Source organism: Vicia villosa, linkage group LG5 (assembly GCF_029867415.1).
Source record: "Vicia villosa cultivar HV-30 ecotype Madison, WI linkage group LG5, Vvil1.0, whole genome shotgun sequence".
Classification (NCBI taxonomy): Eukaryota; Viridiplantae; Streptophyta; class Magnoliopsida; order Fabales; family Fabaceae; genus Vicia; species Vicia villosa.
In genome coordinates this window covers 138,294,354-138,313,925 of record NC_081184.1, presented here as the reverse complement: position 1 = coordinate 138,313,925, position 19,572 = coordinate 138,294,354, and the positions used below count along the sequence as shown (strand labels likewise).

Here is a 19,572-nt window from a genome sequence, read left to right as displayed (position 1 = left end):
CGAAGTCAGGGGTATATGTGGTTTTTCACCAGAGGTGACCTAGAAGGTTGGGAGGTGGGTAAAGAAATTCTCATTAATTAAAGCATGGACTATATCAGAATAACTTGTTCTTAGAACATTGATAAAACTTTGTCTAAAATCTTCTTCAATCTCAATAACAACAACATATAACATTCTCTCAATATAAACAACAACAACATAAATCCTTCAATTTAAATAACAAAAATATAATTAAACCTTTTATTTACATCACAACAAATAATAACATAAAATCTTTAATCTCATCTTAACAACAACAACATAAAAACTTCAATCTCAATTTCATCAACAACAACAACATTAAACCTCTAGGGTTTAGGATCTCAACATCAATAACAACAACATCAAATTTTCAATTTCAATCTCAACAACAACAATACTAAACCTTTAGTATTTAGGGTCTCAACTACTAGAAAATTAATTTAAACCGAATGAAATCGAGGCTAGAATCGTGTACGGAACACTTTCCTTATAGTATTTCAAGCACTCTCAATTTGTCTTGGAGTTTCTACGTGGGAATACCCAGGATAATTCAACCTTCTCGAGTTTGTACAAGATGGATGAAAACTCGAATGTAGCGAAGAGTGTATGGAATTGATTAAAGAGAATTTTTGGATTTCGTGTTTTTGTTGTTATGTTTTTCTAAATTCAGAATGAATTATTTATAGGCCACATTGGTACTGTTTCACAAGGTAGCGACCCTTGGTGAAACAATGTCTTTTACCAAAAGTCACAATGATTGGCCTATAACAACACACTTCAAAAGTTGCATGGTTTCATTCTACAACACTTCATGAAGTGTTGCCATTTTTCAAATCCACTTCTCTTATCATTTTGGAACAACTATTATAATAATTACAACAATCCCCCACTTGTTCTAATAATGACAAGATCAATTCCAGAAAGTAGAAAGCAAAAGAGTGTTAATACAGTTACGTATCTTTCGATTTGAACTTAACCTTAGTAAAGACAACGCAAAGCCTAATCGGAATGTTAGGTAGCTATGCTTTGAATCGCTATCCCATGTGATCAGACCGGCGTTACTATACACACACTCTTTAAAGGTTCTTCGCCTACATATCTTGCCTAGCACTATTTATGGCCATGTGCTTTTCCTGTTTTCATGAACTTTTAATGAGAGAAACTCCAAATCTCACTTTTAGACGGCACCATCTTGAAATTCATATAGGTGAAATTTAGTTTGTATCTATTTCTTGATATACATATCCTCCTCGATATAGAACTTCATTAAGAGTTTTTAAAAAACTCAACCCACAATTATGTAATAGTCAACATTGTCAATAAATATTGCACTAACTTCCAAATCAACAACTTGTTGTTACCCATTGAATCTTAGGTTAAGATGTATTAACTTCAGATTGGGTTGCTATCATTGTCGGAACGCTTATTCAAGGAGTTTCAACCTCACACCTCTCGAGGTTGTCTTTACTAAATCCATGGCCAGTAGTTTAGTAAATGAATTATTCAAATTATAGATCGATCGTATATATGTGAACGAAATGATTACATCTCTAATCAATTTTCTTACGAAAGAATGTCTGAGGCCTTAGTGCCCAGACTTTTCATTTTACACTTATCTGAATTCTCTTGCTAAGTTAGCTTGACTATCACATTGTGTTAACGCCTTTGAAACTTGTCTTTAGCCAATGGAACTTCCAACAGAAGGTGTCCCTAAACCATTCAACTTCTTTGACCAATGGGAGAGAGATCCACACACTATGGCTCCATGGTCAAGAGAGTGATGCATGTTTATTTCTTGCTCTCCCAAGAAATATCACCCCAACTAGTGTAAATATCCACTTAGTTGTAAATTTATGATCTCTAACACTCGATATCCAACTCATATTGGTATATCCTTCTAATATGGTAGGAAGCCCACCACAATGGAGGTCTAGACTTTGGATTTTAAAAGATAATCAAATTACTTGTGATCAAAAATCCCCGTGATGGCCTTCCAATGCTCACCATTTGGATTGCTAGTAAATCTACTCATTTACTAATTTCACATGCTATGTCGGATATAGTACATTGCACTAGAAAACCGATTTCACTTGTGTATTCTAATATGAACACAACTCTTCCATTATTATTTTGACACTAAGATCAAATTGAATATTCTTTTTCTTGAAATGAGACAATTTGAACTTATCAAGAACTTTCTCAACAAAGTGTATTTGACTAAGTTCATAACCCACACTATTTTCACATTACTTTGATGTCCAAAAGAGTGTCAACTAGTCCAAGATCTTTCATCTTGAATGTGGTTTTCTCAATATTTTTTGTTTGATTATGTTTTTAACCCCCAATCTTTTGTCTTACTTTGATCCAAAAGAGTGTCCACTATTTTAAGATCTTTCATCTTGAATATGAAATCTAGAAACCTCTTTGTTTCTAAGATTCAATTCATCTCGTTGCTAACGATCAACATGTAATCAACATAGAGACAAAGGAATATCACAATATTCTCACACAACTTTATGTACAAACACTTGTCACAAGAATTAGATGAAGAAGGTTTTTAGATAATCATGCATGACGATGAAAGAAGGTTTTTAGATGAAGTGAGAGATAAAATTATGAGCAATTTAAAGTAGTATAGTATAAATTGCAATGAGTACCTTAGTTAAGTTCTCTTGTCTCAAATATTCACTTGAATTTATATGTTCAACCTTCTTGATCAACTTCATCATTGATGTGTATGACATTTTTTATCCTTTTCTTCTTTGATAGTCTTTGTCTTCATCAAAACTAGATATAAAATATATTCTTCACAATCTCCCTCTTTTTTATGATGACAAACTCTTTGAGTTCGTGTTTTAATAAGATTTAAAAGTCTCCCCCTAAGTTGTGTGTCTCGTCTTTTATTTTTGAATCTTTTGTTCATTACCAGGAAGCATATTACCTTCTGGTTTCTCCATGTCAATCTCCTCATCGAGATTTCTATTTAGGGATTTCGTTTTTGACCACCTTTTGATGAACAATAAGGTCTTGCAATGAAGCTAATCAACATCTTTCTTTTGTCTAGACCATTTGACTACTAATTTATCCTTGTTGGTAATTAGTATACCATCACTATGATACTTCCTTCTAAACGCCCACTTGCAGCCAATTAAGTATGGTTTGACATTTTTGAATCCATCTCGTCTTGGATATCATCCTTCCTAAAAGAGGATTCCATTAAAGTTACCGCTTCATTATAAATTTTAGGATCATCTTCCACATGAAGAATAATAGGAATCTTATAAAAAAAAACTCTCATTATTTCCTTTTACACAAGAGAAATAAGTCGAAGAATGATTTTGTTCGGTTCTAGATCCTTAGCCTTTCAAACTTTTTGCTTATTCCAAGTTCCAGTTGTTTTTCAACAAACATTGACAAACTTTTGATTTTCGTTTCAATAATCTTTGGATAACCTTCCTCACGAGGTTCTTTATTTGTGGGAAAATCGAATTCCTAATCCTCCGCAATAAGATTCTCAAATTCCACATCTTGGGATTTAATAGTTATATTATTATCCAAATTCAGAGATTTATATAAGTCAATTCCATCTTTAGACTATCTTTGTATGTCTTATAAAAAATTTCATTGAACACAAACGTATTATTCACATAGAATCTAAATCAAAATTTAATTGCATAATGAACAAATTGTTGATATAATAATTCCAAAATAATAAATTATATAAAAAAACAAACAAATAAATTAACTCAAATTTATTTGAATTCCTGATAGAAATATGTTAAACGTTTTAATATTTCTAGGCATAGTACTCGCTCATTTTATTTGAACGTTGGTATCCTGGGTATAAAAAAGAAGGTATATTTTCCTTCTATATGTTTATTTTCATTTTGTAAAAAAAGACTTTTAAATGAAAATTAAAATTGGCACTATTTTATCATATAATTTCATGGTTATTTGAATCATGATTTAGTGATACTGTTTCGTTTAATCCACTTACACACAGAGGCCATGAAATATATATTAATGTAATCACATTAAAATTCAATGCAAACAAAAACCATACTTTTAGAAATTGTTGCATTGTGTGTAGTATCACAATAACAAGATAACAACTGTATATATGACAATTCATAGTAAACAGTGTATGACAATTTAATATTATAAACAAAGTCATATATTCGGGGACATGTGAAAATAATTGCTTACTGTGTATATACAAAAATAATACTCAATTATGATATATCATTATCATGATTACCTTTCAATATTACAAATTCCGTATTACTGATACAACAGATCATGATATATTAACCAATATAAGGCTTTATATATGCAGTATCCTTAATATTAAAGTCAGATGAGTGTATATGCAATCAAAATAAGATGATAATTGTATCAAAACTATATATATCTACACATCTAGAAACATGTTTGCTACTATACTGTAAATAGATATAGCATTTAAATATGTAACATTGAAATTCAAACCATGTATAATGCAAATACTATAAATTTCCATTAGAAATAATTAAACTTGCCAGAATTCATTAAGTAAATTCTTCTTGGGTTTAGAAAATGTCTACGACACACCAGTTTATAGTTTAATGCTTGAAACAGAAGACTCGCTTGCCATTATTTGAAATACTATAAGATTGTTAGAAAATTAATTTAAATCGAATGGAATCGAGGCTAGAATCATGTACGGAACACTCTCATAGCATTTCAAGCACTCCCAATTTGTCTTGGAGTTTCTACGCAGGTATACCCAGGATAATTCAGCCTTCTCGAGTTTGCACAAGACGGATGAAAACTCGAATGTAGCGAAGAGTGGTTGAAATTGATTAAAGAGAATTTTTGGATTTTGTGTTTTTGTTGTTATGTTTTTCTAAATTCAGAATGAATTATTTATAGGCCACATTGGTATTGTTTCACAAGGTAGCGACCCTTGGTGAAACAATATCTTTTACCAAAAGGCACAATGATTGGCCTATAACAACACACTTCAAAAGTGGCATGGTTTCATTCTACAACACTTCATGAAGTGTTGCCATTTTTTAAATTCACTTCTCTTGTCATTTTGGAACAACTATTATAATAATTACAACATCAACTGTCAACAACAACAACATTATTGTAACATGAATAGGGAAAATATTTCACGTACCGAAAATAAGGTGAAGAAGTCAAATAAATAAGTTTTGTTTTTACTTTTTTTGAATTTATTGTTTCCTTTCATTTCTTTGTACAAGTTAGAGAATATATGATGGAAGTTAATTAAGAAATGGTGCTTCGTAGGTTTATGGAGGTGGGAATTCGCTAGGGCGATGTTTTGTTCAGAAGGGAAATAAGGTAGCTTCATTTATATATATATAATTTTTTTAATTTAAAATAAAAAAGGAGCGGAACAACTTTTCACCTCGGTTATTTTGTCAACTGTGGGGAAAGGTAATCAGCTTTAATATAAAAAAAAAACGTCGACAACTTTTCACCACGGTCCATTTTACCAACCTTGGAGAAATGTTTTCCAGTTTTATCTTTAAAAACTCTACGTTCATTCACCTTTGCACTAAACCTGATTCATTCTTCCCCCAAACTTCATCTTCCATTATAAAAAATCTATTTCTCCTCTAAATCCAAATCAAAATATAATTTCTTCTATAAACCAAACTCGCTAACATCATTTCTTATTATGTTATTGTTGTATAACTGACTTTGAAATTTTGTCTTTGAAGATGCTAAAACAGTATCTTTAAAAGTTTGGTTTGAAAATTAATATCAAATTTCACTTTATCAAGTAAATGATATGCTTGAACCTTAACTTTAATCTTTAAAGTCAAAATTTTTAGGATAATAAATTAATGAGAAGATATTGCAACCCAAAAAATAAATGGTGAACGGTAAAAAAAAAATTACAAAGAAAAAAAACATCGTGGTGATTCCTTTTTTTTTTTTTCATTCATTTTTTTTTTCGCAATATAAGTTATTTGTCCCATAGTTTCTAAGGCTTATCATGGGAGAAAGTAGATTAAAAATGAATTAAAAAACTAAATTGTTCGTGTGGTGATTTGAAGTGTATCTATGAGGGACACTTACTCACGTTGCTAAATATGACTAAGAGAAAAGTAATTTAATTTTAGAGTAGTGTTATTTAAACACCAGAAATTTGACACTGTATACTAGTGTGTTTATCTCTCTCCTACTTTTTGATCTCATACACTTGCAAAAATTTCAAAAATACATTAATATACCATAAACTTACAAAATGACACCTTTTTTACACTCAATTTTGGATGTATAAATATAATTTCTCTTAATTTTAATTTAAAAATAAAAATAAAGGGAACACATTGTTGGTGCACAAGGTTAAAGATGAAGATGTAGATGAAAGAAGAGAGAGAAAATAGATCTATAACTAACTTTCAAAAGGGGAAAATTCAGTTACATTCTCAAAATGAAAATTTGTTACAATAAACTGAACAAACTCAATTTATATACTACATCCCAAAATGCAAAACTACACTTAATGCAAAATGAAATGCTAACTAAATTGTGTTGAATTTGGATTATACTTCAACACACTCCACTATTATAATGAATAAAGGTTTAAATAGTTAAATTATCCCTGTAAGTTAGCGAATTTGGACATTTCCCACGGTTGGTAACATTGACCAGGGAGGAAAGTGGCTTAAAAATTAAATGATAGAAAGACGTCTAATGGAATAGATTTTATCTCGATTGATTAATTGGCCAAGGTAAGAGTTTGTTAGAAAATGTACAACTTGTTATAGTGCAATATAATTTTGTAGAGGTCCCGTAGCTCAGTTGGTTAGAGCGTTGGTCTTATGAGCCGAAGGTCGCGGGTTCGAGCCCCGCCGGGACCAACCAAATAACATAATTTTAATTTTAATACAAGTGATTTTATGTGTCTTGCCTAGTATAATTTTTATTATACTAATTTATGAGTCATTATTCATTCATGGACAATGTTATTTAGAGAAAATGATAATTTCAATAGAAGTTCAAAAATCTTTTTGTACTTAATTCCCGCTTTTGTACAATTTACACTTGCATATCATGGTTTTGTATTCAATCTCACGGTTTTTCAAAATTATAGATAACTAGCATTTAGACGACTCATGCCAAGTATAATTTTTATTATAGTTTATAAGGCTCTCTATAACCATCAAATATTATGGTGATGAGTTACTCAAATTTATAAGACATTCCACAACCATCAAATGTTATGATGATGAGTTACTCAAAATTGTGTATTTTTCACTTGAGTACAATATGATAGTTTTAGATTCATTCTTCATCCATGGAAAACATCATTCATAAAAAATGATAATTTCAATGGAAGTTCAAGTGTTGTCTTTAACTTCTTTAGAATCCAAATATCATCACCAATTCTTTAAACCATTGCTCTAAACTCAACCTTTGAACTGCTTCTAGAAACCACTTCATGCTATAAATATTCTATACATCATCTCAAGGTATTCTTCATATAGAGTAATCATAAATTGACAGAAAACAATATCAAGTTGATTATGTGCCAAGTAAATTAACTTTCCATCTAATATATTATGTTGGCATGTGTATCCCCTTTTTTCCCCAAAGTTTGTCATTTGAGTCCATGGGAGTATTGGTAAGACTACATCCACTCATATATGTTTCTTATAAGAGATAAATAATAAACTATCATTACCTTATATATTTCTACTGGGCCATCAGAGTTGTACTTTATTTGACCAGGTCGCCCTGCTACATCTCTCATGGTTTAACTTTGGTGTTATATCTCCATGCGACCCTATTTTTGGCGGCAAATTCTCGAACATGGGCAATGTCCCTTACTTCCTTTAGCAGGTCCGCTGGGCATTTTAAGCTTATCTCATTTTCTTCCGCGTTGAACTATGTTCGTCGACATGAGGGCATCTTTATCTCCATGGCTAACATTATGTCGACTCTATAGACCATGGAAAATGGGTTTTCTTGGTAGTGTAATGTGGCGTGGTGTGGTAGACCATAGTATCTCATATAGTAGTTCTACCCACAGGCCTTTGGCGTCGTCGAGCTTCCTCTTGAGTACCTTAAGGATCACTTTGTTTGTCGATTCGGCTTAAACGTTAGCTTGAGGGTGCACCACGGACACGAATTTCGTCTGCACGCCCAAGTATTTACAAAAGTCTGTGACTGTGGCGTTGGAAAACTGGGTACCATTGTTAGAGACAATAGCCCAGGGGAGTCCATATCAAAGCATAATCTTCTTCCAATAGAAACACCACATTCTTTCTGCCATGATCTTGGCTACTGCCTCTACTTCTACCCATTTGGAGATTTAATCACCCCCCACTATCAGTAATTTTAATTGACTCGATGCCAAGGGGAATAGGCCTAAGATATTCTCACCTTATTGGTAGAAAGGCCACGGTGAAGTCATTGATTGAAAAAGTTTTGACGGGGCGTGGTGAAGGTCAGCATGTCTCTGGTATTGGTCGCACTTCTTAATGAATGTGTTATTGTTCTTCATTAGAGTGGACCAGTAATATCCTGCTCTAGATAACTTGTGAGTGAGATCTTTTCCACTGACGTGGCTGCTACAGGCTCCTGATCGGAAAAATAGCAAGTGTATTATTTTTACCGATGTACTAACAAAAGGGAGTTAATCCCAAGTATCGATCTCGCGGACTGCGCAGGAAATATAAGTTATTATAATGATTCACTGAATAAAAGAACATGGGGGTTTGTTGTTTGTTTGAGAATAAGACTAAATGCGAGCAAATTAAACACAACAAAAAATAAAGGTATATAATATATGAGAAAGCATGCTAGGGTTAGGTGTGTGAATTGCTTTGCAAAGACCTTTCATCCATGTTTTATGACATATTGTAACAATGAATCAATACTGAATCTCATGATTTGTTTTCCTTAACCGAAAACCTTTGATATTCATTCAGAATCCTAATTCCTTAGCTATTAATGGTGATATCAAGCAATTTGAATTGTTTACCAAGACTTTAACGGTCACTACGGTTAAATCCTCATTCCTAAGCGTTTTCACCTTAGTAATATTGTGCAAAAGCATTAAGGTGGTTTGTCCAACCTAACCTTAACCGTAAATCAAAAACTATTGGTCCGATAAAAAAAGCATTAAGATCATTGCACAATAAATTAAACTCATAAAAAATCAATATCATAAAAACAATGGAAACTTGGTTCATACCATTCACAATTCAGGGACACCCCCTAGCATTGGGGGATTTAGCTACTCATAATATTCAAGAAAACTACAAAGACAAATATAAACATTACAAAAATTCTGGATTCTTGTGATCTCCAATTGCTATTGCTCTTGAAGATCTCCTTCTCCCAAAACCCTTGCTAGCTCCTCCTTCCTTGTGTAATTATTTATTCTCAATGATCAAAGATCCAAATGTTTTCAAAAACTAGGTTTACATAGCCTTAGGTCACCAAACAGCAATGCGGAAAGTCCAAAGTACCCTTAATGAACCAAGGCACTTCAAAATTTGAAAACAATTTTTATCCTCGCGCCTGCCAACACGGGCCGCGTCAGCTGACACGGGCGGCCGTGTTGGCCCACTGATTTCTCCCATTTGAAGTCTTTGCATCAGGCTTGCTGACACGGGACGTGTCAGCCTTCTGTTTTTTGTCCTCTTGTGCTATTCATTTGCCCACCTTGACACGGGCCGTGTCAGGTGACACGGGCACTTGTTTAAGGCTTCTGTTCTTTGAGAAAATCACAGTTTTAACTTCTGCGAAATATCCTTCGGCTTCGCTTCGGTTACTCGGACTTGCTCGCTTGTACCTGAGACATTAACACTACCAAACCAAACATCAAAAGCACCCTAATTGTCATGAAATTCAAAGCAATGCAAATGCAGAATAACCAAACGCGAAAACTGAAATAATATATGAAAAACGATAAAAGATAAATATTGTGTTACCGGAATGATAGACTTTTGGCCGATTGATTGACGAAAACCAAGTATAAATGGTGGCCGATCAACTCCCCTGTGAACTTCGACAAGCATTAGAGAGGTATCATCGTCTTCCATGCATTGCAACATGGGAGTAGCCCTACACATCATGTAAAGCTTCCTCTTGAGTAGGGTATATACTTGGAAGACTGCCTTCTGATTTTCACCACTTATCCCTCATTTGGCGAGAGATTGCTCGACTATATATAGCACAATATGTACGATATCCAACTGGATTTAGGGACGAGTCCCAAAGAGTATATTTCATCTGCCTCGATGCTGGGGGAGGGGAGAGTTTCATGTATGATTATTTTATTAAACCCCTGGTCTTCTAGATGGCTAACTTGGACAATAGGTCCGCCCTGAAAGCTTGCTCGCATGGGACATGACCTACTTTAAAAGAGAGGAAACGTGAGTATGGGTTTCGTGCCTTCTATAGATATTTTATCAAATGTGGTTCATTGGCTTGATATTACCCCGAGGCCTTGGTAGCTCCCATTTCTAGGATCATACTGGCGATGAGAGCATCATATTTTGCCTAATTATTATTGGAGGTGAACTCAAATTTCAGTGCTTACTCAATAACTATATCTCCGGATCCTTTGAGAATTATTCTTGCACCGCTTCCTTTACGTTGGAGGCGCCATCTATAGACAACACCCAATTTGAAAGGGGTTTTCATCTACGAGTGAGCTAAGTTTTGCTATAAAGTCGGCTAGGGATTGACATTTGATGTTTCCTCTCAAGACGTATTGGATGTCGTACTCCAAGAGCTCCAGTACCCATGACACCATTCTTCTTGCCAGATCGGGTTTTTTCAAAACTTTGCAGACAGGATAGTTGGTTTTTACCATGATTTGGTGTCCCTAAAAGTATGACATGAGCTTCCTCGCAGCAATGACAACGGTCAATGTCGGTTTCTCAATCTTCTGATATCGTGTTTTGGCGTCTTTGAACATATTGCTTATAAAATACACAGGCCTCTCTGCCTATCTATTTCATGGATGAGGACTAAGTTCATCGCCTAATTTTCAATTGAGAGGTAAAGGAGTAAATGTGAGTCCTCCTTCAAACGAGTGAGGATCATGGGTGATGTAAGGAAATTATTGACCTTGGTGAAACCCTCTTGACATTCGGCAGTCCATTTGAACCTCTCATTTTTCTTTAGGGCAGCGAAGAAAAGGAATACATTATATGTGCACGAGTGAGGAAGCGAGATAAGGCGGTAAAGGACCCAGTAAGCTATTGTACTTCCTTCACGTTCTTGGGGCTCCTCATGTTGATGATTGCTCGACACTTGTCTGGATTAACTTCACTACCTTTCCTCGACATGAAAGTTGTTTTGGTCGCATCCAAGGGTCCGTCTGAATCTGATTATTTTCTGAGTATGTGTCCATAAAACTTAGCATGTGGTAGCCTGACGATCAGTCCATGAGGCTGTCGATATTTGGTAATGGATATAGATCTTTGGGGGAGGCGACGTTCGGATCTATAAAATCCACACACATGTGCCATCTATTATTGGCTTTTCATACCAGAACCACATTAGCCACACTAGGTGGGGTATTTTGTTTAAGTGATGAATTCGACGCTGGATAGTTTTTCCACCTCTTCATCAAGAAGACCATATTTTCCTCGCATACCTTCTGTTTCCTCTAGGCCACCGGTTTAGTGGAGGAATAGATGGTAAGGCGATGACTTGCCACTTTTGTGTTTATACCTAGCATGCCTGAGGGGGCCTAGTCAAACAGGCAATATTCTTTCTGATTCGCTCGACTAGTTTATGTTCCTCCTCTATGGACAAGGAAATGCATATCTTTTTGACCTTCCTTCAGATCTTTCAAGGGCTTGAGTCTTTCCGCCTCTACGCCCAATCTGGGGTCCCAACCCTCAAAGTCAGTATTGGGAACTCAAAAGGATGGATATCAATAAGTGCGAGCTCTTTTCTGGATGTCTTCAAGCTACTCCGATAGCATTCATGAGCTACTTGTTGATCCCCTTGGATTATACCGACTCGTCTATCCGGGAGTAGATATTTCAAGGTTAAGTATCGGGTGGATACGACCGCTCCTAGGGTGTTAATGGCGGGACGCCCCAAGATGATGCATTAAGGTGACATGGTATTTACAATGAGGTAGGTTACGCCAATAGCATTGGCGTACGTTGCCTCACCGCTTATGATTTTTAGGGTCACATGGCCCATTATTTGTACATATTCGCCCAATAATCCCCTCAAGGAACCGTTGAACCTTTTTATGTCGTCTGGATCTAGTTGTAGTTTCTAGAAAGCATCCTAGGACAGAACATCAGTAGAGCTGCCCAAATCTATCAGGACACGCCTGATGTTCTAGTCGTCGTGCTAGACGGTGATGACTAAGGGGTCATCGTCGTGAGGGTCGACGTCGATGACACCCTCTTTGGAGAAAATGATGTCAACCCTTATTTTCCCTAGGGCATTTCTACGAAAGATAGGGGATATAATGTTTGATGTGAACATCTACCTTGCGTATTTTCTTCGGGCGGCTCTGAAGTTTCCCCTCCTAGGGATACCTCCAACGATGGTGTTGGCTTCGTAAAGTAGGACCCTGTTGAACATCTTTAAATGGGGGATGAAAGGGTTGGAGTGGATACGTGGCCCTGATTAATTTTACTAGGACACACAGTAGACGCCACAATACTGATAAAAAATACATGTGTGCATATCCCCCCTGCAAGGTCAAGAAGACTCAAAGGCCTTAGTAGGTGTATAACACCTTTAGGTGGTTAGGACTTGCACGCGACAGAAAGAAGCCATATACGACAGTTTTTTGAGGTTGTTTATGAGACCTGCTCACGTGAGGTGAGAGATCCTACTGATGGCTAGTACGGTCACCGACAGTGATGTATTATCATGGGGAGCATTGTGTTTTTTAAACTTTAGAGTGTATTTATGACTTTGAGTCTGTAAACACTATGCTTTTAGAGTGTAATGATATGTCCTACTTCATCCTTAGAATAAGGTATTTAAATAGGCTCTTGGCCCTGGGGTTTTCTTGGAAGTGGTTATTGTCACTCAGTCAATAGTGGATTGTTGAGTCCCTATTTCTAAAGGAGATATGGATCAGTTGACGATCCTAACTTCTTTGTGCCTAAAAAATGTCTTATCCCATATTTTTATGACTGAACGATAGAACCGACTTGGAGGCGATAGCTCCCTTTGAAAGACATATTAACAACAATGAACCTAAAAGCATAATTACATTTTTTGCCTTTTGAAAATAATTGTATATTTCCCATTGTTAAGAAGAATGGGCAATCAATTTTACGTTTATCCAAATGTGACTCATGAAAAGCCAAAATTTAAACTTTTGTTTCAACCATACCTTTAACTTTTATTCAAGATCTTGAAATCATAAAGTAATATTTTATTCATTTTGACCTTTACCGGTAGAATTTAATGGATATGGTTATCCAATAAAAATTCATCACTCAGCCATGTCATACCACTAACTTAAAAATTACAATTTGATTTTGCAGAATACACGAAGATAATTAGTCTTTCTCTTACATGTATGAGAATAGGAAAGGCATAAGACTTAAAAATACTTTAAAATGCAGGAAAAAAAAAAAAAAAGAAACAAAACATTGGCTCCTTGAAAGAACAAAACAATATTGAAAAATATGAGATCTTCCAAAATTCAATGAATTGAGAATTCACTCAGTTACAAAAACTAAATTATGCCTATAACTATGTATGAGACCAAGGGCTATGAATGAATGAAGAGTAACACATCAAACCATGCTAGTTTGATGAAAGAATTGCTAAGAAAACAGTTTGCGGTTGCGCGTTCGTCGTGTTCGTCGTATGCGTCTTTTATCGCTCTTAAATGGTTTAACCCAACTTTTGTCATGCGCAATGGCTTGTTTCCAGCGCTCTTTGAAGATTTCAAGTTCCCATGATGACTGCCGTCGAATCTGCTCACAGGCATGTATTACAAATTTAGACAAGGTCATTTGTCATTTGCAAAAGCTACTATTTGAAATTGTGACCAATATAAAATAGAAAAATTGGATGTAGTTCAAAAGCCTCACCTCCATTCTCATATCAATTCCTGTTGAGCCTTGTTTCTGATTAGGGACCAAAATCGAAAAGAAGGTGGATGTAAGATTGACTTGTTAATTAATGAAATGCAAAGAGAATGGATTTCACAAGATAGGTGCATCATAAACAATATTTTTAACAAACATGCACAGATTCCAAGAGGTCCCGTAGCTCAGTTGGTTAGAGCGTTGGTCTTATGAGCCGAAGGTCGCGGGTTCGAGCCCCGCCGGGACCATTTTTGCAATCCATAACATAGTCATTCATGATTTTGAGGGCAATCAGCAAATAGACAAACACATAGTAATGACGCAAACGAAAACTATATGGATTCAAAAATTTGGAAAGGAAGGGGGTAAATACTTTGATTATATCCTGATTGTTACCACCAAGAGTTTGTATCGCCTTGTGAACAACATATTCCTTATCAACAACACCCACATTTTGACTGCGATCTCCCTGAAAATGACGTTAATTTCACTACCAATGATACTTGACATGAAGTTAATGAAGCTTAAAGAAAATGGGACAAGTGCAAATCATTCCAGCGTATACAAACACAACCGAGTCTTATGGATACTAAATGGATGATGTTGGGTTGGCCAGAAATCATGTAATTCTCACCTGAGCACAATATCCTAGTTTCATATCCATTCCCCATCCGTGTACAAGGTCATTCTAGAAAAGGAAAATCATAATAATGAGTTGTCAAAATCATGGTGTATTTTGATCTATTACAAGTCCAAATAAAAAATTGAATATTAAAATTACAAATGAGATAAGATTAAACTTCATTAGAAAATCAAGTGTTGTTTCAGGTTAGAACACATAAATAACTTTTATAATTCCTACATACCAAGGAAAATTACCTGTATAAGATGCCAAGTACAATACCATGCCGCTCGAGAGAAAACTGGAGCCATACCTTCGACAAACCTTCACAAGTTGTATTGAAGTTTCTAAGTCATCCATAACATGATGATTACAGATGCCACCAAAAGTATAATAAATCCTTACAAAGGTAATGTTATTAAATTTGTAAAATTCTCGATTTCTCATTTCAATATTTTAGCAGATACAAACCTAAAAATCCCATCCTAATGATAGAAAGATGGACAATAACGCCAATGTATAGGATATTGAATATTGACTTACAAAAATAGTAAAACACACGGCACACCCAGATTCAAAGAAAGTAGTAATTAGTAATTACCCAGTGCACGGTGGTCCATCACTTTCATCTGAACACTTGGTTTTACCTCTGAGTTCATAGACTCGTCTGCAAGTAAGAAAACTCAAATGTAGGAATGACAACCGACAAACATTGATTAGAGAGTATAATATTGTGTTCTTAAACCAAAAGTTACCGATGCACTTTCTTGGTCCTAGCTCTGACTGTAATTCTGTGATGTATCTCAGTCGAATTCGGATGAAGAGCTGGTTGAGATATCTCCAACCCTTCTTCCTTTACAATCTTAATATATCTGCAAAACAGATGCCAATTAAATAATTAGTTATTTGATTAGAAAATTAAAACAAGATAAAGAATATAAATAGTATGTAACTTAATTTACTTAGCAACCTTATGTGACCTTCATATAATAAGGATCAACAAAACCATTAGGTATACCTCGACGGGGAAAAATATTCGACCCCCAAATCCTCATCCCAGAGAAAGATGTAATCATAAATAGAAACTATATCTGGACTTAGAAATCTTTTTGCAAACCACCTGAGAAAGAATCCGAGACTTAATAATTAAATTGAGAAAGATAAACCATATAAACACAAGACATTCAAAAGTATATTAACAGAGCCAAGGTCAGGCAGTGGCTGATTGCTCGAATCATTTGTAACAAGAAGATTCATTTGATAAGTCTTATACCTACCACTTTGTTTGGTTTTTAGCTGCTATATGTATTGCCCTGCTACTCCAATCAAGATCCTTCCATCCATCCACATTGGCATCATAATGGAATAAAATAATTGTAAAATCTGCTTTGAGAAACTGAAATCAATGAAATTAGACCTAGAGTTCTGCTTCAAATGATTTTTGATAACCTAAAAAATCATCAAAAATACCTTTTGCACCATAGCATCTATATTTTCCTTTTGCTTGATACCAGCTGGAACTGCCAACAGGTTACGATTCGAGTAAACATTATCCTAAGAGCAAATAATTACGACCAATAAACCATTAGTTAGATAGGCCTTTCCAAAACATAGTAGCGAATTCTCGCCATCATTTGTGAGTTTCAATAGACCTATAATGTAAAAGAATAATGCAAAGATGCCAGCTGACCTTTGATCTTAAATTACTTGGCAACCATAAAGGTCTTAGCTCCAAATCCGAAGTGGCGTGTATTATACCTCGTGGCAAGCCTTTTAACATTCCAGAATGAGCCGCATATGGCTGCACAGATGCATCAAAAGTTCCAATATGAATAAAGAATTGACATCCAAGTTACATCATCAAACTGATGCAAGAATGGTAAAGTAGGTGGGCGTATAGAAATTTTTTTGAATGCAATCAAAGTCATCGTTTACCATAAAAACGAAAGAACCTTTGTCTTAAACACATCAAAGCTCAAATTTGGAAAATAATTAGAAAACAAATCGGAAAAGTCAAAGAAGCATACCACTACATCTCTCCAAATACTCCACCTTTTGTTACTCCACCTTTTGTCTATCTGATAAATACAAATGGTAAACAAAAAAGGAAATTTCAAAATTAGCGAATGAGGTACAAGAATATAATGTCATTTTCTGATGCATTATAAAATCAGGAAGCTTGGTCTGTGCTGTTGTCACCTACTATAAAAAATGGCTTGTGAAACTAAATCATACTAGCAACTACAATAGAAGAACAACCAAGCCTTATCCTACTAGGTGGGGACTAAACCATACTAGCAACTGAAAAAGAAAAACTAAAATAAAGCTAGTTATTTTTAAAATATCTTTCCAATCATCACCAAGAATTTGGTTGTACAATTTCTTTGGCACCACTTCACAAAATTTCAAATCAAGATATACTACCATTGTAATTCGTCAAACATGTGATCAAAACCTTTGGTCCATACTAATATTACGTTGGTCCAAATGAAACTGGACTCAGATCCCTTAAGCAGTGTTTCGGGTTTGAGTCCATAGGATGAAAAAAAATGCGGTTGGGAAGAGAGACCTCACTAAAGGTGACAAGTCAGGCACTCGGCAAAGCCGGTGGATACTTTGTGACAGCAACATGTGTATGAAAATAAATGATTTGGCCCTACTTCAGAGACTATTTCATACCTCTTCTTGAGTATATTGATACTTTAAAGTCCTATATACAACGAACAACATTACTGTACATGCAACTGCCATTAAAGGCAGCCTTTTGATCTTCAAACTTGGTTTTGCCTAATCAAAATGAAAAAGCCATGTTACAAAGGCTCAGACATAAAAAACTGTTTACAAAAAATAATGAGATTGAACAAAAATAGGCGGAACAGACCATCAAACAAGAGAGTCTTTTCTGTGATTGGCCACCTCCATGATTTGTTTGACTTCATAGAAAACTGAACCCTTTTATTCAGTCTTCATCATAAACACAAACTGCTTGCTGCAACATAAAGTTTCATAAACTATTTCATCTTACAAAACACACATAAAGCAAGATACTACTCATGCACATGCCTCAAACTAACACATGTGAATTTCACAAACAAGCTTAGAATATCAGCAACGATTACAAACAAAAAAGCACAACTTTGTTGCTTAATCTTCACTGTGATATAAACTGTAAAGTAACCAAACCTTCAAAAAATAGCAACAAACAACACCAACCAACGCAATACGCAATTTCCGAAAATAACATGAAAACAAAGCTGCATGCAATCTTAAGAGAAAATTGCAATTGATATTGATACCCCTACTAGAAGTAAACTAAAAAATAAGATAACTTTTTTTTTTTATCTGAAATGGAATAATTTATTTCAATCTGATGAAGCCCTCGGAAAATTACAGTGTTAATACACGCCATTGAGATTAAATGATAATAAGAAATCGAAACATGATTTTCATCGGAGGGAAAAACCATTGGAAATTCCCCCTGAATCAGAAAAAGGGAGAGGAAAAGCAATGGAAAGGGTAAGCGTGAAAAAACGAAAAGCAAGAAAGCTTGAAGATGAAAGGACGTACCGAGCCAGATGCAAAAAAGAATCGAAATGAAGAGAAGAGAGGAAGGTGAGAGAGAGAGAGAGAGAGAGAGAGAGAGAGAGAGAGAGAGAGAGAGAGATGTATATGAGATATGAATATGATATATGCATTCGTGGCTAATGCCCATGGAATCTCTCTCATTTTCGTTAGTTTGGCGACGACCAAATTTACAGTGACTGAGTGTGATTGATGACACCTCTTACAATAGTTACACGCCGACATATAAACAAACAAAAATTTATTTTATTTAAATTAAATTAAATTAATTTTTAATAGATTTTTTGTAAATTAATTTATTAAAATATCGTTAGCCAATTGAAAAGAAAATTTAAAAACAAATAAGAAATGCCATGAGGAAAAAGACAAGAAAATTAAAGAGAGATGGAGAGTTCTATCTAATCAAACTCGTTCTTGCGGCCGATATTTGTAACACGATTTACATAATAATTGACTTCTTAATAAATATATTTGATCTCAACTTTTCGATTATTGAGAGATAATAAGAAAAAGAAAAAGAGAGTAAATGAATATTATAAGTCTTTTGATACATGGACATATTAAATATAAGGGATTGGTTAACCAGTGTTCTCAGGATAATGGTTAAAAATTTATAAAAAATTTAATATTTTAATTTTCGAGACATTAAATACATAAATTATCGAAATAAATTTATTATTTTTAAAGTTGTCCTGAAGACACTAGTTATCATTTCCCTGAATACAATAAAGAAATCTAGGGGTGATCAAAACCAAACCAACCCAATAGAAAACCGCAAACCAAACCAAACCAAACCGAAACCGCAAAAAACCGCATTTGGCTCGGATTAGTTTGGGTCATTTTTTAACAAAACCGCATGGTTCGGTTTGGTTTGCGGTTTGTATTTTATAAACCGAACCAAACCGAATCAAACCGCATTATGTTACAACCTAACTTTTAGTTAACTCACATCCAACCCAAACTTAAACCTATAATACCTTAACCTTATGATTACGAACAATTTTCTGATCCTTACACATGATTTTAGTTCCGATCTTCTCAAATCTCTAATAGCATTATCGCGTCTTCTTTGCCACATACATCTTCCCTCTTTTTCTATACTCTCTACTCTCTTATATTCTTTCTTTTTCACCTTCTCATTTTTAGGCAAATGTTCCCTATTTCAGTTTCGTTTTTATCGCACATCTTCTTCTCTAATCTCTCAACTCTTTTGTTTTTTCTTTTTCACCTTCACTAATCTCTCGTATCTTCTATTTTTTTGTTTGATTCTAATAATTTTTATAT

At 34.7% G+C, this 19,572-nt stretch overlaps 1 protein-coding gene and 2 non-coding genes across 3 annotated transcripts; 2 read left to right on the top strand and 1 right to left on the bottom strand.

The window, feature by feature from the left end:
- Positions 1–6,828: 6,828 nt before the first annotated feature.
- Positions 6,829–6,902, top strand: TRNAI-UAU (transfer RNA isoleucine (anticodon UAU)). Its single transcript has one exon. It is a non-coding gene; the product is annotated as a tRNA-Ile (tRNA).
- A 6,746-nt stretch (positions 6,903–13,648) lies between these two features.
- On the bottom strand, positions 13,649–18,428 carry LOC131602725 (uncharacterized). Its single transcript, XM_058874900.1, has 15 exons — positions 18,274–18,428; positions 17,588–17,695; positions 17,386–17,493; positions 16,734–16,784; positions 16,397–16,507; positions 16,177–16,260; positions 15,984–16,102; positions 15,725–15,826; positions 15,462–15,578; positions 15,308–15,373; positions 14,964–15,030; positions 14,719–14,772; positions 14,458–14,553; positions 14,088–14,123; positions 13,649–13,970 (listed from the first exon to the last, which is right to left on the bottom strand). The coding sequence occupies exons 2-15, from the start codon at positions 17,588–17,590 to the stop codon at positions 13,818–13,820; spliced, it is 1,167 nt and encodes a 388-aa protein (XP_058730883.1). The 5' UTR covers positions 17,591–17,695; positions 18,274–18,428; the 3' UTR covers positions 13,649–13,817.
- TRNAI-UAU (transfer RNA isoleucine (anticodon UAU)) lies at positions 14,259–14,332 on the top strand. The gene has a single exon. It is a non-coding gene; the product is annotated as a tRNA-Ile (tRNA).
- Positions 18,429–19,572: the final 1,144 nt, after the last annotated feature.